We start from the raw sequence: 19,489 nt of genomic DNA on the forward strand, positions 1-19,489 counted from the left end.
CGATGAGACGTGATGGGACCCGATTTTCGGGGTTTTGGACGTTCCTTGTACAATGTAAAAATCGGTTGCATCACATGCCATTACAATAGCATGCGATGCGATAGCCACCGAGCCCGAAGCGTGGCAAGCGGACGCGGAATACATGTGAAGTAATACGCGTCCCCTCGCGGGGCACGCTGTGCTCGCCACGCTTCGGGCTCGCTGCGCTCGCCACACTATATTAAATCAACTCCACGCCGACGTGGATAGTGGGGGTATGTAAAGGTCGGAGGACGCGTACCGCCGCCCCTCGGGCTCGCTGCGCTCACCACGCTTCGGGTTGGCGTTGATCGTGGGGTGGTGTTAACAATGGGGGGGCATTTGACATAGTCATTACCCATCAGGGTGGGTGTACAATCAAAAATCGGGTCTGGGTGGGCATTTAACATAGGAATCAGGCATCTGGGTGCCTGTACTATTAAAAATCGGGTCCAAAATCGGTCGAATCGCATGCGATGCGACCGATTTTTGGTTGTACATTCACATAAGATGAAAAAATCGGGCGCCCAGATAATACACAAGTACCCGTTCTACTAATCCAGGCTGATCTAAAACCACTGAGTACTGTGACATCAGATTTCCCGCTCTCTACCTGCGCGTTTCACTGTCTGAATTTCTCCTGAGCGTTAAGACCGCCACCAAAAACCATATTAGAATTTAGGAGCGTTATCCAAAATGTCTGTTCTTTCTCATTTTGTATTTTGCCTGTTGGTCCTCTACATCCTTATACTATGGTCTATTTCCCCCTTACAGCTTTGAGAGAGATAAAGTAAAGAAAGGTAAAGAGGCCAATTCAGACCCATTCGTTATGGGCCAAAGTCGTCCCCGTCCCCAAGTTATGCACATGCTCAAACCCCAGGAGCTTCTTCGAGTTTCACACTCGCCGGCCCATTCGCTCTGGTAAGGGAGGGGTGGGCGCAGGGGTACGCTTAGTTTTTCATGGGCGTGTTCACAAAAACAGTGGGTGCGCCCATAAAAATGCTGGGTGTACCCCTGAGAACACCTGCTCAGGGCGAGCAGCTGATGTCACGACGTCAGCGCCTGTCCAGAATTCAGCCATTCACTAGGCTTCGGTTATAAGAGAATGAATCAGGCCCAAAGTACCAACGACTCGCTCCTACGTCATTTTACAAACACAGCGTGTAACTTGGCAGATAGGAGACGATTGGCAGGTACTTTATTTATCTTCACTTTACCTCTCCCCATGCGTGGTGACCTATAAATAAACAAAAATAATAAGGGACCGCTTTGAACAAATCCTATTGTCCTGTAATATGGATTATCTCAGTGTGTTGGTCGTTATTTCCATTTACCAGGGACGGACAATTGGGGGTTGAAGACACAAGTGTCAGATGAAGAAACCTGTGTGATCATTGATGGACCAAGCATGGAAGATGTCGAAGCGGCTGCCACTTTCCTGGACAACATTGTCCGCTCTGAGCCGGTGGTCATACAAAATAACCACATACTGCTCCTTGGTGCTAAGGAACACGACATGTTGGTATCTCCTGCTTTCCCAAATGTCTCCATACATGAAGTCCTGGAGAAAGGGACAGCTACTATGCAGATTGAGGGTACTCCAGAGAACAGGGTGAAGGCGGCAGTACTGGTGGAACGTCTTCTCTTGGATGCTCAGGAGAAACACGTTGAGACGCTGGAGGAGGAGCTGGTGGAGGCTGCAGTGATTTGGTTCTATGAAAATAAATCTGGGCGTTACAGATACTCGGCAAAAGCAAACCGAGCCATAGAGAGAGCCTACGTCACTCAAAGCAGCGAAGAGCTGAGAGTGGAGCCCGGTCATGTCGTGGATGTCAGAAATCGCACCGCAGACAGTCCGGACGGAAAACTGCAGCTCAGGAGACGGAGTAAGTAACATGAGCGGTAATATGCAGCGTAGAAGGGGTGTGGGTCATTGGATCGACCACAGAAGGACCGTATACCTGAAGAAGGCTGTGTCATCGCTGCTGACGGATCTATTGCTGCAATAGGTAGGGATGAACATTGCATTGTGAGGTTTTGATGGTATTTAGCAATCGATGGTGGCATTCCGATGTTTGCCCCCTTGCCAGCCATGCTGCAGTGCTTCTGCGCTTGCGTGGCTGTGCTTAAAATGTTTGCACAAGTCGGAGCAGTTTGCCCTTGAGCTCCTCCAGCAGCTCCTGGGAGGCTCACTTGCGATTTGTCACTTGATGTGCCATTTTGACATGCAATAAATCGCATGTGATTTATTGCATGTAATAACTCCTGGGGTGCTGTTGCAGCAGCAGCATGGTGCGGGCAGCGGCCTGGCGGTTCATAGCAGCATGGTCCGGCCAGCTGGTAGCTGCAGGTAGTGGCGGTGCACGAAGCAGCTGCTGAATTCAAAAAATTTCTTTCAAAAGACCGGGCGGATGGTTATTGGCTGAGAGAACTGTCTCAGGCAATCAGCTGCCTCCCATCTGATTGGGTGAGAGAATTGTCTCAGCCAATAAGTGGCCGGCCAGTCTTTTGAAAATATATTTTTTTAAATCAGCAGCTGCTTTGCGCCCTGCCGCTTACCACAGCTACCATCTGGCCGGAGCCCACCGCTGCCAGCCCCTGCACATAGGTGCGTGCCAGGAGTGCTTCACCACTGGCACACACCTAGGATCGGACCTAACACATCGTGGGTGCTAAAAAGCACCCGCGATGTGCCGCTGATGGGTCTGATATTGTGCTGATGGCATTGCAGCAGGTTCAATCTGTAGGGTCCGACCCAATGCGCACCGAACTGTGCATCGGGTCGGAGGGGATGTCAAATTCATCCGATTTGGTCCGATTTCTTAGCCTGATATGTAGGGATCGGGTGAAATTGGCCCAAATCAGATAAGTGTATGGGCACTTTTAGACGTGATATTTACTTTATACAGGTATACGAGTAGTCTCAAATAGTGGGTCCAAGGCTCCTAAACCTGGGGCATGGCTGTCGGTGATAGAGATGGTGCAAGAATCCAGCCAGGAATTCCCAAAACAGAGAAATGAGTTCCGGAAAGCGAATCTCACATTACTGAAGGTAACCCCATTCATATTACAGCCGGATTCCTGATAAGGACAGGGGCAAACTGGTGTAATACGCTCAGCAATAAAGTAAATACAGTATCATACATACCAGATAGAACCGACCGCTCGTCATAATGATATCATACTAGTTTAAAGCACATCAAAATGACGGCTTCAGCAATGTGCTTTCACTTTGGGCTGTGACAGTTTTTGCTTTCACTTTGAGCTGTGTTTTTAGCCTACAAACTCTCCATCCCAGTCCCTATCTCTTGAAACAGATCAGTGTCCCTGCAAAAATTGCTTTCGCTTTCTGCTTTGAACTCTTTTAGCACACAACATACACATCCCTCAGGATCACATCACAGGATCTGCCATTAGGGCAGGAATGTTACAATCTGCATAAGGGAACAACAGCAGGAATGGTGTAATACTGTGTAACAACACATTTACTGCCTTGTAATAAAATGCCGCATGTAATAAAAGATGTAACATGGCTTATCTGCAACTACGGTGCAAGGTCAGAAACATAAATTGCAATGTGAAAATAAAGCTGTCGAACAAATGTGGGCGACATGCAAAAGCAGCCATTTTCCTTTTCAGGGTCCATGGGTCCCACAGGGGACATCGGGGTTGTAGGTGGATCCAGGGGGTCCGAGGCACCAATCAGCGCAGCTTTTAAAGATTTCCCAGGATGCCCGGGCCCTCTCCCCTACAGCCCCGCCTCCAGGCTCATCTAGCCAGTTTTTGTTTGGTGCCTGCAGGAAGCAGGAGCACCTTATTTCAGCGGGGGTTACCTCACTGAGGTAACCCCACTAAGCTTTTATTTTTATCTCTTAAATTTTTTTTTTTTTTTACTTTTTGAATCTGCCGCTTCAGCGGCAGAAGCCGCTTTGCGGCTGAGGCTGTTGCCCGCTGTCAGTCACTGACGGCGGAGCGAACAGCCGCATCACCCTTCCGGCGCCGGCTCCTTCTCCTGACGCGGCATGGAGGACCTCGGCGGGGGTGAGAACGCGGCGCCTAGCACCGCCAGCGTTCTCCCCCGGACGGCGTGGCCGGATCAAAGGGACAGGTAAGGCTCCACCTGGAGCACAAACCGCTGTCATGCCGCGCTGGCGGGGGAGACGCTCGCGGCAGCTGGCGTGGGTGCCGGCTACGGCCCGTGACCCCACTAGACCACCGGGGACGAGTGCAGACTGGGGGGGGGGGGCCCCCATTACATCTCACATCCCGGTGGGGGAAGTCCAGCAAGGGGGGAGGCGTTGGTCTGCAACCTCCTCCCCCAGCCTTGGCGCCATTTCTCCTCGAGATCTGCCGTTCCATTGGCTGTATAAATGGTGCCCGCCCCCTCTCTCTCGGCCGGCAGCCATTTCTCATCAGCACCTCCAGAGAGCGGGCACCTTTCTCCCCTGTGAAATCGCCTACAGGTTCAGTAGCCTCTTTCACAGCCACCCTTATTCCCACTTTTCTCCATAGAGTCAAGCGGTTGACACAGGGTGAGGTAGTCTTTTTCTGGCTATAGAGTGTGTGTGACTTGTGCTAGATTTCATTACTTCTGTCCAGTTATCTGTCCTTTCACTTCTGTGTTTGAGGCAATACCTCATTGGTCACAGCACTCCTTGATATCGCTCTAGGGTTTCCTATAGGGATCTATCCTATTGCGCACTGTCAGCTCTCCTTGTCAGTGTGGTTGTCACCATGTCTAAGAGAGGGCGTCAGCAGACAGAATCTCCTCAGCTCTTGTCCTGCAAGGGCTGTGCTGCAGGCCTGTCTGATATGGATGTTGTTCGGGATGGCCTGTGTGTCAACTGCATGTCCCCTGAGCAGTCCTCTGCCACAGTTCAACAACCCCCATGGGCGGCGTTCCAACAGTTACTAGGTACCCTGGTGGATCGCCTGCCCGCCGCTGTGGCTCCCCCCATAGCCCAGCCCCCTCCACCCTGGGTGGATGCCCTGTCGACCACGGTGCAGACCCTGCAGCAGACTACGGCTGCTATGCAAAAGCTGCTGCCCCAGGCTGTACAGCCCAGTAGTTCCTTTTTACCGCCATTACTGGCAGATACACGGGATGACACTGATACTGATGATGGGGGTGATGGGGGAGATGATGATGCTGATAATGCACCTGATGATATCAATCTAAATGATGATCAGGATGACCCCATGCCACTGGATATTCCTGCGGCTCAGACTGATGTGGCTGCCTTGATACACGCTATTAAAGAGGTCCTATTATATGACCCTGAACCTGAACCTGTCGCTAAGACAAAGGATGTGTTTAAAAAACAAAAGGTCCTTAAGGCCCAGTTCCCTCATTCCGATTACCTCACGGAAATTAGAAAAAATCAGTGGCAGGAGCTGGGCAAGAAAACCAGCATCCCACGGAGGGTTCTAAACAAATACCCCCTCCCACCGGAGGATTGCAAGCCGTGGGAGATACCACCTTCAGTGGACCCACATGTTGCAAGACTGGTAAAGCCCTCGGTATTACCCGTCGCATCTGGGTCAATCCTAGGGGACCAGACTGACAGGCGCCTAGAACAGGCTCTTAAGGCCACCTTTTCTTACTCAGGCGCTGTTCAAAGGCCTACAATAGCAGCCACTTGGGCAGCCAAAGCCATTCTCCCGTGGGTTCAAACCTTGGAGGAGGAGCTTGCACAGGATGCATCAGAGGATGCTAAACTGTGCATTCTCCATATTAAACAGGCAGCTGCCTTTATAATGGACGCCATGTCGGATGCTGGAACTCTAGCAGCCAAGGCATCGGCCAGTGCAGTGCTAGCACGCCGCATCATCTGGCTCCGACCTTGGAAGGTCGACCTAGAGTCCAAAAAGACCCTGGAGTTACTACCATTCAAGGGTGAGACTCTCTTCGGGGAGGAACTAGATAAAATAGTAGCCTCCTTGGCAGCAGCTAAGACTGCGTGCCTTCCAACGGCCCTCCCTCAGAAGTCTAGGCCTGCCTTTCGGTCCTTTCGTCCCCAGGGCAAGGCCAGAGGCCAACCTTTCACCAAACCTTCCCCCTCCCGTAAACCCGCCAAGGCCAAACCTAAGCAGGCATGGGCCGCAAGACAGACCCCAAACAAGCCTGACAAGCCTTCCGCATGACGGCCTGGCACCCCCGCCGGGGGAGCCTCAGGTGGGGGGCAGGCTTCTCCTCTTCTCAAGCCAGTGGCTGTCCTCCACAAAGGATGCCTGGGTGAGGGAAGTAGTCTCTCGGGGCTACTCCATTGCGTTCAAAAGAACACCTCCCAAAAAATTCTTCTGCACCGGCCTCCCACACGATCCGGTAAAAGCAGACCATCTGCAGAGGATCTTGCAGTCCCTGTTAAAGTCTCTGGTCATTGTCCCCGTACCCCAACACCAGAGAGGACAAGGGTTTTATTCAACTCTCTTTCTTGTCCCAAAACCAAACGGGACATTCAGACCCATTCTGAACTTAAAGGCGCTAAACAAGTCAGTCAAGGTGTCCAAGTTCAGAATGGAGACGTTAAGATCCATAATCCTGGCGCTGGAGGAGGGGGATTACATGGTGTCCCTGGACATCCGAGATGCGTACCTGCATGTCCCCATCCTCCCAGCGCACCAAAAGTACCTGAGGTTTGCCATCCTACACAGGCACTTTCAATTCAGGGCTCTGCCTTTTGGACTGGCCACTGCCCCAAGAATCTTCACGAAGATTATGGCAGTAATGGCCTCGCTCTTACACCAGCAGGGCATTCGAGTGTTCCCTTACCTGGACGACCTCTTGCTAGTCGCAAAGTCGCCAGACATCCTCCTGGCACACCTGCAAACGACAGTCACAACCTTGCAGGACCACGGTTGGCTCCTAAATTGGGAGAAGTCCACCCTGCTTCCCTCGCAGCGCATGCTGCACCTGGGAGCTCTGCTGGATACCAAGGCCCTCCGGCTCCTTCTCCCAGCAGACAAGAGTGCTGCCTTACACCAGCACATTCTCAAATTCCTCTCCAGCCCTCGGGTCTCGGTTCATTGGGCGATGAAAATCCTCGGTCAGATGGTGTCCACTTTCGACATGGTCGAGTGGGCCCAGTTCCACTCTCGCCCCCTTCAGAGTCTCATTTTGAAGAAGTGGGACGGTCAGACCCAACATATCAGGACCACCTTCTTCCAACTGTCTCAGGAAGTTCGGGAGTCCCTCCAGTGGTGGCTACTTCCGCAGCACCTGTTGACGGGTCGACCGTTCTGGTTCACAGAATGGTTAGTCCTTACAACCGACGCCAGCTTGCGGGGCTGGGGAGCGGTAGTAGAATCCCAGTCCTTGCAAGGCGTTTGGTCAACCCAGGAGTCCAGATTGTCCATAAACGTCCTGGAATTGAGGGCAGCGTACAATGCACTGCTCGGAGCAAAGGACCTGGTCCAGGGCAGGCCAGTACAGATCAGGTCAGACAACGCCACGACGGTGGCGTACATAAACCGCCAAGGGGGCACCCGCAGCATGGCGGCCCTACGGGAAGTTTCAAGATTCTTCAGTGGGCGGAGCAAAATCTCCTGGCACTCTCAGCAGTCTTTATCCCGGGTGTCCTGAACTGGGAAGCGGACTTCCTGAGCCGTCAGGACATCCATCCGGGGGAGTGGTCTCTCCACCCGGAGGTCTTTGCCTCTCTGACAGAGGAATGGGGCGTGCCGGACGTGGATCTCATGGCGTCCAGGCACAACCGCAAAGTGCAGAGGTTCGGCTCCAGGACAAAGGATCCTCTAGCCGACTTCACAGACGTCCTCACGGTCCCTTGGAAATTCCATCTCCCGTACGCGTTCCCTCCCATCAATATGATCCCACGGATCATCCGGAAATTCAAGGTGGAACGCGGGAACCTCATTCTGATAGCCCCATTCTGGCCACGCAGACCTTGGTTTGTGGACCTGCTACAAATGTCGTACCAGCCTCACATTCCGTTGCCACCTCGGAAGGATCTGTTGGCACAGGGCCCCTGTCTGCATCCAGATCCCCACCGCCTGTCTTTAACGGCGTGGCGCTTGAAACTGCCTTACTAAGGAAAAAGGGTTTCTCTTCCAGCGTGGCTAGGACAATGATTCAGGCACGTAAACCATCATCGTCTAGAATCCCAAAGTGTTCAAAATAGCCAGGATCCTGGCTTTCCTGCAGAGAGGGCTAGATATGGGACTAAGGCTGGCGTCGCTAAAGGTCCAGGTGTCAGCCCTGTCTGTTTGGTTCCAGAGGAAGATCGCACTTCTACCAGATGTACACACTTTCTTTCAGGGGGTACTCCATGTGCAACCACCGTATACCCCTCCTACTATGCCTTGGGACCTTACCCTTGTGTTACAGGCATTGGCTAAGCCTCCCTTTGAGCCGTTAAGTTCAGTTGACCTTAAGTGGCTGACACTTAAGACAGTGTTTCTTCTGGCAATATCATCAGCCAGGAGGGTTTCCGATCTTTCCGCTCTGTGCTGGAAACCTCCCTTCCTTATCCTGTATGCAGATAGGGCAGTCCTGAGAACGAAACCTTCACACCTGCCTAAAGTCGTCTCTAGGTTTCATATGAACCAGGAAATTGTGGTTCCGGCCTTCGCATCAGAAAACTTATCACGACAGGAACGCCTTTTGGATGTAGTCAGGGCTCTGACTATATATGTGGAACGCACTAGGGCAGTCAGGAAGTCTGACGCTCTATTCGTGTTGTACGGTTTCCACAAAAAGGGCTGGCCGGCTTCTAAGCAGACCGTTGCCCGTTGGATTCGGATGGTTATCCATCAGGTCTATCAGCAGGCAAAGTTACCTATTCCTGTGTCTCTAAAAGCACATTCTACCAGGGCGGTAGGTCCGTCTTGGGCAGCAAGCAGAGGCGCTTCTGCCGAACAACTGTGCAGGGCTGCAACGTGGTCATCTGTCCATACTTTCACCCGATATTATGCTTTTGACACGTTCGCCTCCCAGGATGCTTCCTTTGGGCGTCGGGTTCTTCTGACCCCTCAGGCAAATTCCCACCCGTGAGTATACTGCTTGTGACATCCCCGATGTCCCCTGTGGGACCCATGGACCCTGAAAAGGAAAAGGAGAGTTATGGTAGACCTACCTTTGTTAACTCCCTTTCCTTGAAGTCCATGGGGACCACAGGGCGCCCTCCCTTTTAATTTGTTTCTGAGGGATTCCTTGAAGTGGTATAATGTGACCTGTACTGACCATGTTTGCTCATGTATGTCTGTGTCTATGGGTATGTGTCCTATCCTTCTCTCCTCTCCGCTTCCTGCTTACGGCTTGTAACTAAAACTGGCTAGATGAGCCTGGAGGCGGGGCTGTAGGGGAGAGGGCCCGGGCATCCTGGGAAATTTTTAAAAGCTGCGCTGATTGGTGCCTCGGACCCCCTGGATCCACCTACAACCCCGATGTCCCCTGTGGTCCCCATGGACTTCAAGGAAAGGGAGTTAACAAAGGTAGGTCTACCATAACTCTCCTTATTTACCCTGCATCCGGCCCTGTATGTACCTGCAAGACTGTGCGCCTTTGATTGCAAGGAATAAATACATACATGCATGCATACATACATACATACATACATACATACATACATACATACATAGATGTGCCCGGCAGTTAGGAAGCCAGCTGACATCAGTATCCCTATGCAGAGGATCCCAACAGGCTCCTCCCACTCTAGAGCCTATCCCTTACCCCACCTTTTAATTCCTGACCCTCCCTCCCCTGCAGCCTAACACTGAAACCTTACTTACCTGAAATGCTGGGTCCTAATTTGACACTGAGTAATTTAATCTCATTTTGCAGATGGAAAAAGTGCAAAACCAGCTCTTGTCGATGGTTTTCGAGTCCAAGAAGGAAGCCGTAGAGAATAAGCTGAAGAAGGCCACCACCACGCATCTCCTGTACCAGATGGTGGACAGAGAGTTCCGCAAGCAGATTTGTGATGTTGGGTTCCAAAAGCTGTATGTGAGTCCAACCGGTGAGTCCCAACAGTGTGCCCATGTTAGTACCACCAGGTGGAGGTCAAGGAAGTGTTCAGTGGTACTTGTAGATTTAAGTCCCGCTCCTGCCTCAATAAGAGCATTTTATTTGGGAATTATTATACTTTGTCCAAACTGAAGTAAATGTATATCTGATTATGTCTGGGCCTCTGGTGAGAGAACCACAGTTATGCTGGGTAAGTACTACGCCATATATCGGCCATTCAAGGGAACAGTCCATATGTCATGAAGCGGTCGGTGTACGGGCGGTCTGCACATGTGCTTATGGGACCAGCATCATAGCTGAGCATGCAAATAAAAAGGTCATGGGTCACACATATTACTGCCTCACAGCACTGAGGTCATGGGTTCGATCCCACCCCTAACTGTGTGGAGTATGTTGTCAGGGCAATTTAGACGGTGTAGTGGTTAGTATTACTGCTGAGGTCATGGGTCACACATATTAGTGCCTCACAGCACTGCGGTCATGGGTTCGATCCCCAACATGGCGCTAACTCTGCAGAGTTTGTATATTTTCCCCGTGCTTGCGTGGGTTTCCTCCGGGTACTCCGGTTTCCTACCACAATCCAAACATATACTGCTAGGTTAATTGGCTGATAACAAATTAACCCTGTGGGTGCTTGTACATATGGTAGGGAATATAGAGTGTAAGCTCCACTGGGGCAGGGACTGATGTGCGTGTTCAAGTATTCTCTTACCGCGCTGCGGAATATGTGTGCGCTATATAAGAAAGTGGTAATAATAAATAATAATGTTTCTGTCTCTTGTGAATGTACTCCATGGCTGAAGAACTTACAATTAGATCTTTCTCCTTCATCCAGCAGGTGTCACTGGAGTTACACTGGGGAATAGAAGGCGACCACAAGGAGCTTGGGCACTTTAAATAAAAGATTAGAGTGGCTAGCTCCTTCCCTTCTACTTCCCCTCTCAGGCCAGTCTTAGTTGTGCTCGCAAGGGAGCGGACACACTTTTGCTCACTCTGAGCAATACATTGATTTTTAAAAGAAAAACTTTTTTTTCCCCCTTTCAATGGTCCTGGTGACACAGCTCAACATTGGGATGTAGGAGGGTCCGTAGGAGCCAGGCACCTATCCTAAAGCTTTTGGAGGGTAGGCTCCTCGCTTCTGCATCCCAGACTCCTCAGTTCGTGTTAGGTGCCCACTGGAGTGGGTGCTATTCTAAAGGGCTGCCGGAGCAGCCGAAGGAGTTAGTTAGGTTTTTATTATTTTATTAACTTTTACACTAGCTAGGTAGGCACAGTGTAAGGATTCTCACTGAATCCTCACACTGACAGCGCAGCAGGAGCTGACAGAAGCGCGTCCTGTCAGCTCACCGTGCACAGGGGAGACGCTGTCTGGCCTCCCTGTGCAGCGCTTTCAGCTTCTTTTAAGAAGCTGCCTGGGCTCTGCAGCGCTCTGAAACCGGCTTCACGCTAGGTGGGGATCATGGGGGACAGGCGCTCCGTGATGGCGGCGGCCATTTTCTGCGGAGCTTACACACTGAGCTCCTATATGAGAGGACAGCAGTGTGTTACAGGCATGTTCCAAGTGGTCCCCAGCTGAGGGGGAGATACTGGAACTAGGAGATCCTGCAATGGGAGTGGCTGTCTGGGGGTGGTTAGCGCCAAGAGTCATGGACCCCGCAGCAGCAGGGACTTGGTCTCTTCCCTCACTCTGTTTTGGCGCCATTCGGAACGCTTGCAGCGGAGCTGAGCTGGCTGACAGATCCTAGCAGAGTGTTTGGATTTCCTGGGCATCGTTTTCCCCACATTTGAAACCATCAGACAGATAAGTGACTGAGTACATTGGCTCTGTATTAAACGCCTGTACAGTGAATGTGCTGGGACTGTGTTACTTTACATCATGTCTGAGCAACAGTCTGTGGTTTTGGGGGAGGGAGCCCTTATTACATTGAGCGCTTGTAGTGTTTGTACACTGAAATTTGTCCCTGAGCAGATGTATTACTTGCGCTGCTGTGAGACCCATGGGGAGTGAACCCCAGAGGGTAGAGCAATTGGAGCCTGCGTGGGCCAGTGCCCTGGGCAGGCCGGTGAATGCTTTAGTGCAATTGCTGGACAGACAGAGTGATGTCTTGGTAGATTCCCAGAGACCTATGTCATCATCTCAGCAGTCCTCTGGCTCCTTGCCTCTGACCCAGGCAGATCCTGGCTTCCTTCAGGTCATGCAGGATACTGCTAAGGGGATTAGCAGGTTTAATGAATTGCTAGACAAAATGGATGTTGATGCTGTGGGGACCCCTAAAAGGTCTTACTCAGTGCCATTGCTTGTTGCTGATGAGGAAGGAGAGTATACAGACATTCCCTGGGAGCAGGGTGATGATTCTGAGGATTCCTCGGCCGCAGGGGTGGAGGATTTGATTACTGCTGTAAAACAGGCTTTGAATTTGTCTGTGGAGGATAAAACTCCTGCAAAAGGTGTGTTTAAACGGCAGCGTAAGGAAGCTGTTACCTTCCCTGCAGATGGAGGTTTACAGGATTTATTGGAAGGGGCTTGGAAAACGCCCGATAAAAGGCTGCAGATGCCAAAGAGATTTTTAAGTCTATACCCCATGCCTGAGGCTCATGCAGACCTCTGGGAGAAAGTTCCAGTGGTAGATGCTTCTGTGGCACGATTTTCAAAAGCCACTGTGCTACCAGTTCAGGGGGGGGGGGGGGCAGCCTTTAAGGACCCCGTAGATAAGAAGCTGGAGGGTAACCTCAAGGCAATTTTTGAAGGGGTGGGCTACACACTTCGCCCTCTTATAGCTTAAGCCTGGGTCTCTAAGGCCATGATTGTGTGGGCTAATGACCTGTGCACTATTTTACATGCTGATCCTTGTGTGTTGTTATTCGCGGAGAAGCTTAAAGCAGCTGCAGAGTATGTGCTTGAGGCTGAGGAGGAAGGTCTCAAAATGGCTGCCAGAGTTTCCACAGTGTCCGTCAATGCCAGGAGAGTACTCTGGCTTAAAGCCTGGGAGGCGGATAACGAGTCTAAGAAGGCCTTAGAGGCATTAGCTTTTAAGGGAAAGCTGTTGTTTGGTTCAGAATTGGAAGAGATTATTAAGCAGGCCACGGGAGGCAAAAGTACCTTCCTGCCGGCTCCTGCAGCCAAGCAGACATCAAGGTTTTCTGCTTTTAGGCCGTCCTTTCGGCCCTCCCCTAGAGGAGGTGCGTCCTTTCGAGGACAGTCCTTTAGGGGAAAGTTTCAGTCCTCCAGGGGCAAGGCCCCAAAGTCTAAGTTCGGTTCCTTTCATAAGAAACCAAGCACCAAAGGAGAGGACAAGCCCTCTGCATGACTAACGGGGGATTTGCCCGGCGGTGGTCAAGGTGGGGGGCGTCTGACACGGTTCAGGGACGCGTGGGCATTGTTAGACCGGGTTTCCTGGGTATTAGACATTATATCCCAGGGTTACAGAATTCCCTTCAAAGGTCTTCCTCCGAGAAGATTCATTCCTACACCACTACCAAAGGAGGCTCGGCTCCGTGCGGCTCTCTTGGGAGCGGCTCAATCTCTTTTAGAGAAAGGTGTGGTGGTCCCGGTCCCCTGAGCGGAGTGGAAAAAAGGCTTTTATTCCACTCTGTTTTTGGTGCCCAAACCAGACGGGTCTTTCAGACCGATCCTAAATTTAAAGTCATTAAATATCCATCTGTGGGTAGACCATTTCAAAATGGAGTCTCTACGGTCTGTGCTGCTAAGCCTGGACCAGGGAGAATTTTTGGCGTCCATGGATGTCCAGGACGCATACCTTCATGTACCTATCCATCCAGAACATCAGGCTTTGCGATAGGAGACCTACATTTACAATTCCAGGCGTTGCTTTTCGGTCTGGCTACAGCACCAAGGGTATTCACCAAGATAATGTCAGTAATGGCGGCAGTGCTTCGGCTGAAGGGAATCACTGTGATTCCGTATTTGGACGACCTGCTGTTCAAAGCAGAGTCGGAGGAAAAGTTAAAGAGTCACTTGGCAGAAGCCATCGGGTTTTTGCAGGCTCACGGTTGGCTTTTAAATTTACAAAAGTCTCAGTTGGTGCCGTCACAGAGACTCCAGTTCCTGGGAGTTGTTCTGGATACCCACCTACATCGGGTATTCCTACCAGAGGCAAAGGCCAGGGACCTGGCTGCCTTGGTCCAGGAGATCCTCGGGTCTCAGAGCACATCAGTTTGGAGGTGTCTCAAGCTGTTGGGGAAGATGGTGGCCTCTTTCGAGACGTTACAGTTCGCCAGGTTCCACTCTCGAGTGTTCCAGTGGAACATCCTGACATCTTGGTCGGGGAATACTCAGACCATGGAGTCAGAGCACATAGTGTTGTCTCCAGAAACTCGGTCTTTCCTGAAATGGTGGATGGAGGTGGATTCCCTTCAGTGGGGTCGGTCTCTGCAGTCCTGGAACTGGCTGGTAGTCACTACCGACGCCAGTTTTAGGGGCTGGGGGGCAGTGGTCTTGGACCTGCGTCTGCAGGGCTTATGGACCTCGGAGGAGTCTGCCTTGCCGATCAATATCCTGGAACTGCGGGCTGTGTGTAAGGTGATATTTCTGGCAGGAGAAAGATTACAGGGTCTTCCTTTAAGGATTCAGACAGACAACGCCACAGCTGTGGCGTACCTGAATCACCAGGGAGGCACACGCAGCAAACTGGCTATGTGGGAGGTTTCCCGGATCTTCCTGTGGGCGGAACAGAATGTTCCAGCGTTGTCAGCGATATTCATCCCAGGGGTGGAGAATATAGAGGCCGACTTCCTGAGCAGGGAGGAGCTGCTGGAAGGAGAATGGAGCCTGAACCCACAAGTATTTCTTCAGATTACACTGAAGTGGAGAACTCCGGATGTGGACCTGATGGCATCAAGGTTCAATCATCAGGTGCCCAGGTTCTATGCCAGGACGAGAGATACACTAGCCGAAGCAGTGGATGCTATGACCATCCCCTTGGAGGGGAATCTACTTTCCCGCCGGTTCCAATGCTGGCGAGAGTATTGAAAAAGATCCAGACCCAGGCAATTCCGGTGATTTTAGTGGCCCCAGATTGGCCAAGGAGGTCCTGGTACTCGAGGCTTCAGAGATTGTCTGTGGACTCGTGGCGTCTACCTCTGAGGTCAGACCAGTTAAACCAGGGGCCGTTCAATCATCTGGATTCAGCTCGGCTAAATTTGACGGCTTGGCTGTTGAGACCGCCATCTTGAAGAACAAAGGGTTCTCAGAGGCCGTGGTTTACACCATGATAAAAGCTAGGAAGTCAGTGTCTTCTGCAAATTATTATAGAGTCTGGAAGACCTATATTAGGTGGTGTGAAAGGCAGAAGTCACACACATCGCGATTTAGATTGGCTAAATTGCTGGAGTTTTTGCAGGATGGCTTTTCCTCCGGGTTAAGCCTTCAGTCACTCAAGGTGCAGATCTCGGCCTTGTCAATTTATTTTCAAAGAAGGATAGCACTGTTACCGGAGGTACAGACCTTCCTGCAGGGGGTTTCTCGATTTGAAGCCTCCCTACAAACAACCAGTAGCTCCATGGGATTTATCTCTGGATCTGGAGTGTCTTCAAAAGGCGCCTTTTGAGCCATTGAGGTCGGCTGACCTTAAATTCCTTACATGGAAGCTGGTATTTTTGTTGGCGGTTGCGTCAGCAAAGAGAGTATCGGAGTTGGGAGCATTGTCCTGCAAGTCTCCCTTATATTTCATGATGATAGGGCTGTCCTTCGGACAGTACCCCAATTTTTACCAAAAGTGGTCTCTGCTTTTCATTTAAATCAGGAGATAGTTCTACCTGTGTTTCAACCCCCAGAGGGTTCAAGGAAAAGGGACAAATTGAGGAATTTGGATGTTGTGCGCGCCTTGCGCATTTATGTGGACAGAGTAAAGAGTGTCAGGAAGACTGAGACTGCAGACCTGAGCGTAACCACCCAAAGGACCGGCTCTGGAACGTCCCAATGTTGAGCTGTGTCACCAGGACCATTGAAAGAGAAAAAGGGATTTTTATAAGAACTTACCGTTCGAATCCCTTTCTCTGATATGGTCCTGGTGACACAGCAATCCCTCCCTTATGCTCAGTAAGTATGCCAGGTTCATGATGTTTCATGTTATATATGGTTAAAAGTTATTTTGAAATTGTGCATATAATATGTGCAGGCGTTTGTACTGAGTTAATGTATTCCATTGGCTTTGAAAGATTGAACTGAGGAGTCTGGGATGCAGAAGGGAGGAGCCTACCCTCCAAAAGCTTTAGGATAGGTGCCTGACTCCTACGGACCCTCCTACATCCCAATGTTGAGCTATGTCACCAGGACCATATCAGAGAAAGGGATTCGAACGGTACGTTCTTACAAAAATCCCTTTTTGTTTTTCAACGCAGATGAACAGGCAGATAGTTGCTGCACTATCTGCCTGCTACGAGGGAGCCTGCCGGAGGGAGCTGGCTGCTGCGCCGCGACCCTCCCCCAGCCAGACCGCCGACGGCAGGTTGCAGCGGGTGAGTATTCCATGCCCCGCTGTTAGCGGCGGTGGTCAGGGTCTTTCACAAGGCGACGTAGCAGAGGGTTTTTAAACCTGGCGCCACTTAGAACGAGAACTGCCGGGCAGGGGGCGGAGCTACCGCGCGGTACTCCCAGAAGGCCCGGCTATCCCCAGGGCATCATACGTGTGGCCGCTATCTTCAACGCTGAATACCACGCTGCTGGAGGCTCTTCCTGTGCCGCTGCACGCTCCACCAAAAGCTGCATGCACACTTAGTTTCTCTAGGTGACCTTCCTGCTACTGCTGTACCCGGTACTGTGAGTTACAGTGGGGGGTTTAGAGCTTAGGGAAGGCAGTTGGGCTGTACAAAACTGAGGGCTATAGCGCTTCCTGTATATATACTGTTTATACCCTGTGGCAGCTTCACCCCTTCACTGTCTCCCCCTTCCAGTTTTCTTGCTGGGTCTCCTATACCTACTCTCCCTTGGGTGTGTGGTAGTGTGTAGTTTCTGTGTGCTACAGTGTACTGTGCATATTGTACAATATGGCTGGGGGAAGCTCCAAGAGAATTACTTGTAAAACATGTAACTCTAAGTTTACTCCTTCCTCTCCAGAGGTTCTGCACTGTGATAAACGTGCTGTGAGTCCCTCTGTGTCACAGCCCCCAGGGGACACCCCATTTTGGGCTGCACAGCTAACCGATGTCATGACACGCTTATCCTCTGAGCTCTCTCAGTCTCAGAGAGATAGAGAGGCCTCCAGGAGCCAGCAGAGTGATTTAGCCTCTGCGGTCCAGAGCCTCACTAAGGCCTTGGCTCCAGGGCAAGCACACCCTTCCTCCTCAAAACAGCTCCCCCCCGGGGGGCGTGGCTTGGCCGGGCATGTGAGCACAAGCTGACTCCGTGAGCTCCCCAGAAATCCTCCCAAAAATCCTTGTTTCCTGCACCCTAAATATTCCTGAGTTGCCCCCAAGCCAAGCTCAAAGCCCCACCGCTGCACAGAGACACTTTTGTGCCAATCCTGAGGCTCTGAAAACACCCCTTCACCTGATCTGAGCGCAGCTCCCGGACGCTCACTGCGAGGAGGACCCGCCATCTTGCCTCCTTCCTCACCACGCTCCCGCCGCCCGCGACGAGACCCTCCTCGCCTCCAGACGCCAGCGGCAGCAGGGTAAGGCTTGTTCCGTCTCCCCGCCTGACAGCTCTGCACGGAACCCGGCGAGCGGGTATCGCGTGCGGCTGCAGCTCCGTCCCCCCGCTCAGCGTGTACAGCTTGGAGCGGCCGGCTGGACGTGGGAGCTAGCCGCCACCGGAATAACACCCTGCGGGAGGCGGCGGCTCCCTGGGAGAGGTGGGGGAGAATTAGATAAGCCTCCCAGCGTCACCTCAATATCAGGGGAGGCGAGGGGAAAGAGCGGGGTAGAGCACGGAGGTGGCAGCCTCCCCCCAGCCCTCATCCCAGATCCCCTCCTTGGGCTTAAAACCTGCACAACGCCCTGCCCTAGCCTCCAGACTTGATACTGCTACCAAGCTGTAGACCTGGACACTTCTCTGTATCTGGAAGCCCTGCATACACTCCAGCCCTCAACCCACTATACACCTGGGACTGAACCTGATACCCCTGGCCCCCTTCTCCTTTTTTTTTACTCTTCCCATTTTTTTTTTTTTTTTTTTCTCTCTCAAGAGGAGCCATTTTGGAGGCACAGGATATTCCCAACCTCCTACACACCCTGCTCCCCCTGCTGGTCTTCTAAGAAATTACACTCCAAGATCCAGATATCCCAGCAGTAATGGGGAAATCTACTGCCGCAGCAGCTGCTGCTAAACTGGAAAAATATGCCCGTCCCTCCCAAGCCTCATCATCAACGCAGCCTCCCCAGACCCCCAACCCTCCTCCGCCTCCGCAGGCGGAAGATGAGCAACCGTCTTCTGAAAATCCTGCCCAATCTACGCAACAAATCCTGCTTGCCATTTCGGCGTCTGAGCAGAGGGTCACCGATAAGATCGGCCAGGTGCAGTCGGACATCTCCCTCATTCGTCATGATATGCAAAAGATGAGAGAGAGAGTGGGAGAAGCGGAACATCGTATATCTGACTTGGAAGATACAACCAATCCCCTTAAGACCGCGGTCGCTGACCTAACTACACAGATGTCAGCTGTCAAGTCTAAGCTCTCAGATATGGAGGGGCGGCTGCGTCGCAACAATGTACGCTTTGTGGGCCTCCCGGAGAGAGCAGAGGGCTCTGCTCCTGAGAAGTTCCTAGAGAGGTGGCTCCGGGACCTGTTTCCAGATGGAGATTTTAGCCAGCACTTCGCGGTCGAAAGGGCCCATCGCCTCCCTGCTAGGGCCCCACCTCCGGGTGCACCCCCATGTACATTCATTGCCCGATTCTTGCACTACAGAGACAGGGATGCAGTCCTCCGTCTTGCTCGTGTACAGGGTCCCCTAAAGTTCGATAACCAAGTTGTGGCAGCGTATCCAGACTTCGCCGCGGACATCCAGAAGACAAGGGCCCAGTTCCTCCAGGTCAAGAGAAAACTCCGAGATCGCCAGATCCAGTACTCCATGCTCTTCCCGGCGCGGCTGCGGGTTGTGTTGGACGGAGACTCCCACTTCTTTAATACACCGCAAGAGGCTGAACACTGGCTTGATCGCAGGCCATAACACCCTGACTGTCCTTATACGCGTGAGCATAAATGTTCTGTTTTCTCTAAAAGGTGGACTTTTGTCATATTAATGCTTAATTGTGTTTTATGTAAGCAACTCAGGATATTTAATTTTTTTTTTTGTGTCTAAAGTTAATCCTTATACAGGAAACATGTTCCCAAATGGAGCTTAATGCCAGGAAATAGTTAACAGATAGGCGACTGTTGGCCTATATACCCCAAGGGTTTTCTTTTTTTTCTTCCTTCTCTATAGTTATTTGTTAGTTAGGTTAATTGTTTAGGTTACTAGGGATCCAAAGTATATCTAATGTTAGACAGGTATACAGGGTGGGCTAGGATGTTGGGGTTTTTTTTTTTTTTT

The 19,489-nt window shown here is 51.5% G+C and overlaps 1 protein-coding gene across 4 annotated transcripts in view; it reads left to right on the forward strand.

Moving 5' to 3' along the window:
* Positions 1-19,489, forward strand: part of PARP9 (poly(ADP-ribose) polymerase family member 9) — a 51,887-nt gene that overhangs the window by 17,282 nt on the left and 15,116 nt on the right. For all 4 annotated transcript variants that reach the window (XM_083154321.1, XM_083154320.1, XM_083154322.1 and 1 more), the window contains exons 6-8: positions 1,356-1,904; positions 2,928-3,070; positions 9,818-9,992. In XM_083154321.1, the coding sequence (XP_083010447.1) occupies positions 1,356-1,904; positions 2,928-3,070; positions 9,818-9,992 (867 nt within the window). The remainder of the gene's footprint in view (positions 1-1,355; positions 1,905-2,927; positions 3,071-9,817; positions 9,993-19,489) is intronic.

The sequence above is a fragment of the Crinia signifera genome, chromosome 7, assembly GCF_055691185.1.
Source record: "Crinia signifera chromosome 7, ASM5569118v1, whole genome shotgun sequence".
NCBI classification, from domain to species: Eukaryota; Metazoa; Chordata; class Amphibia; order Anura; family Myobatrachidae; genus Crinia; species Crinia signifera.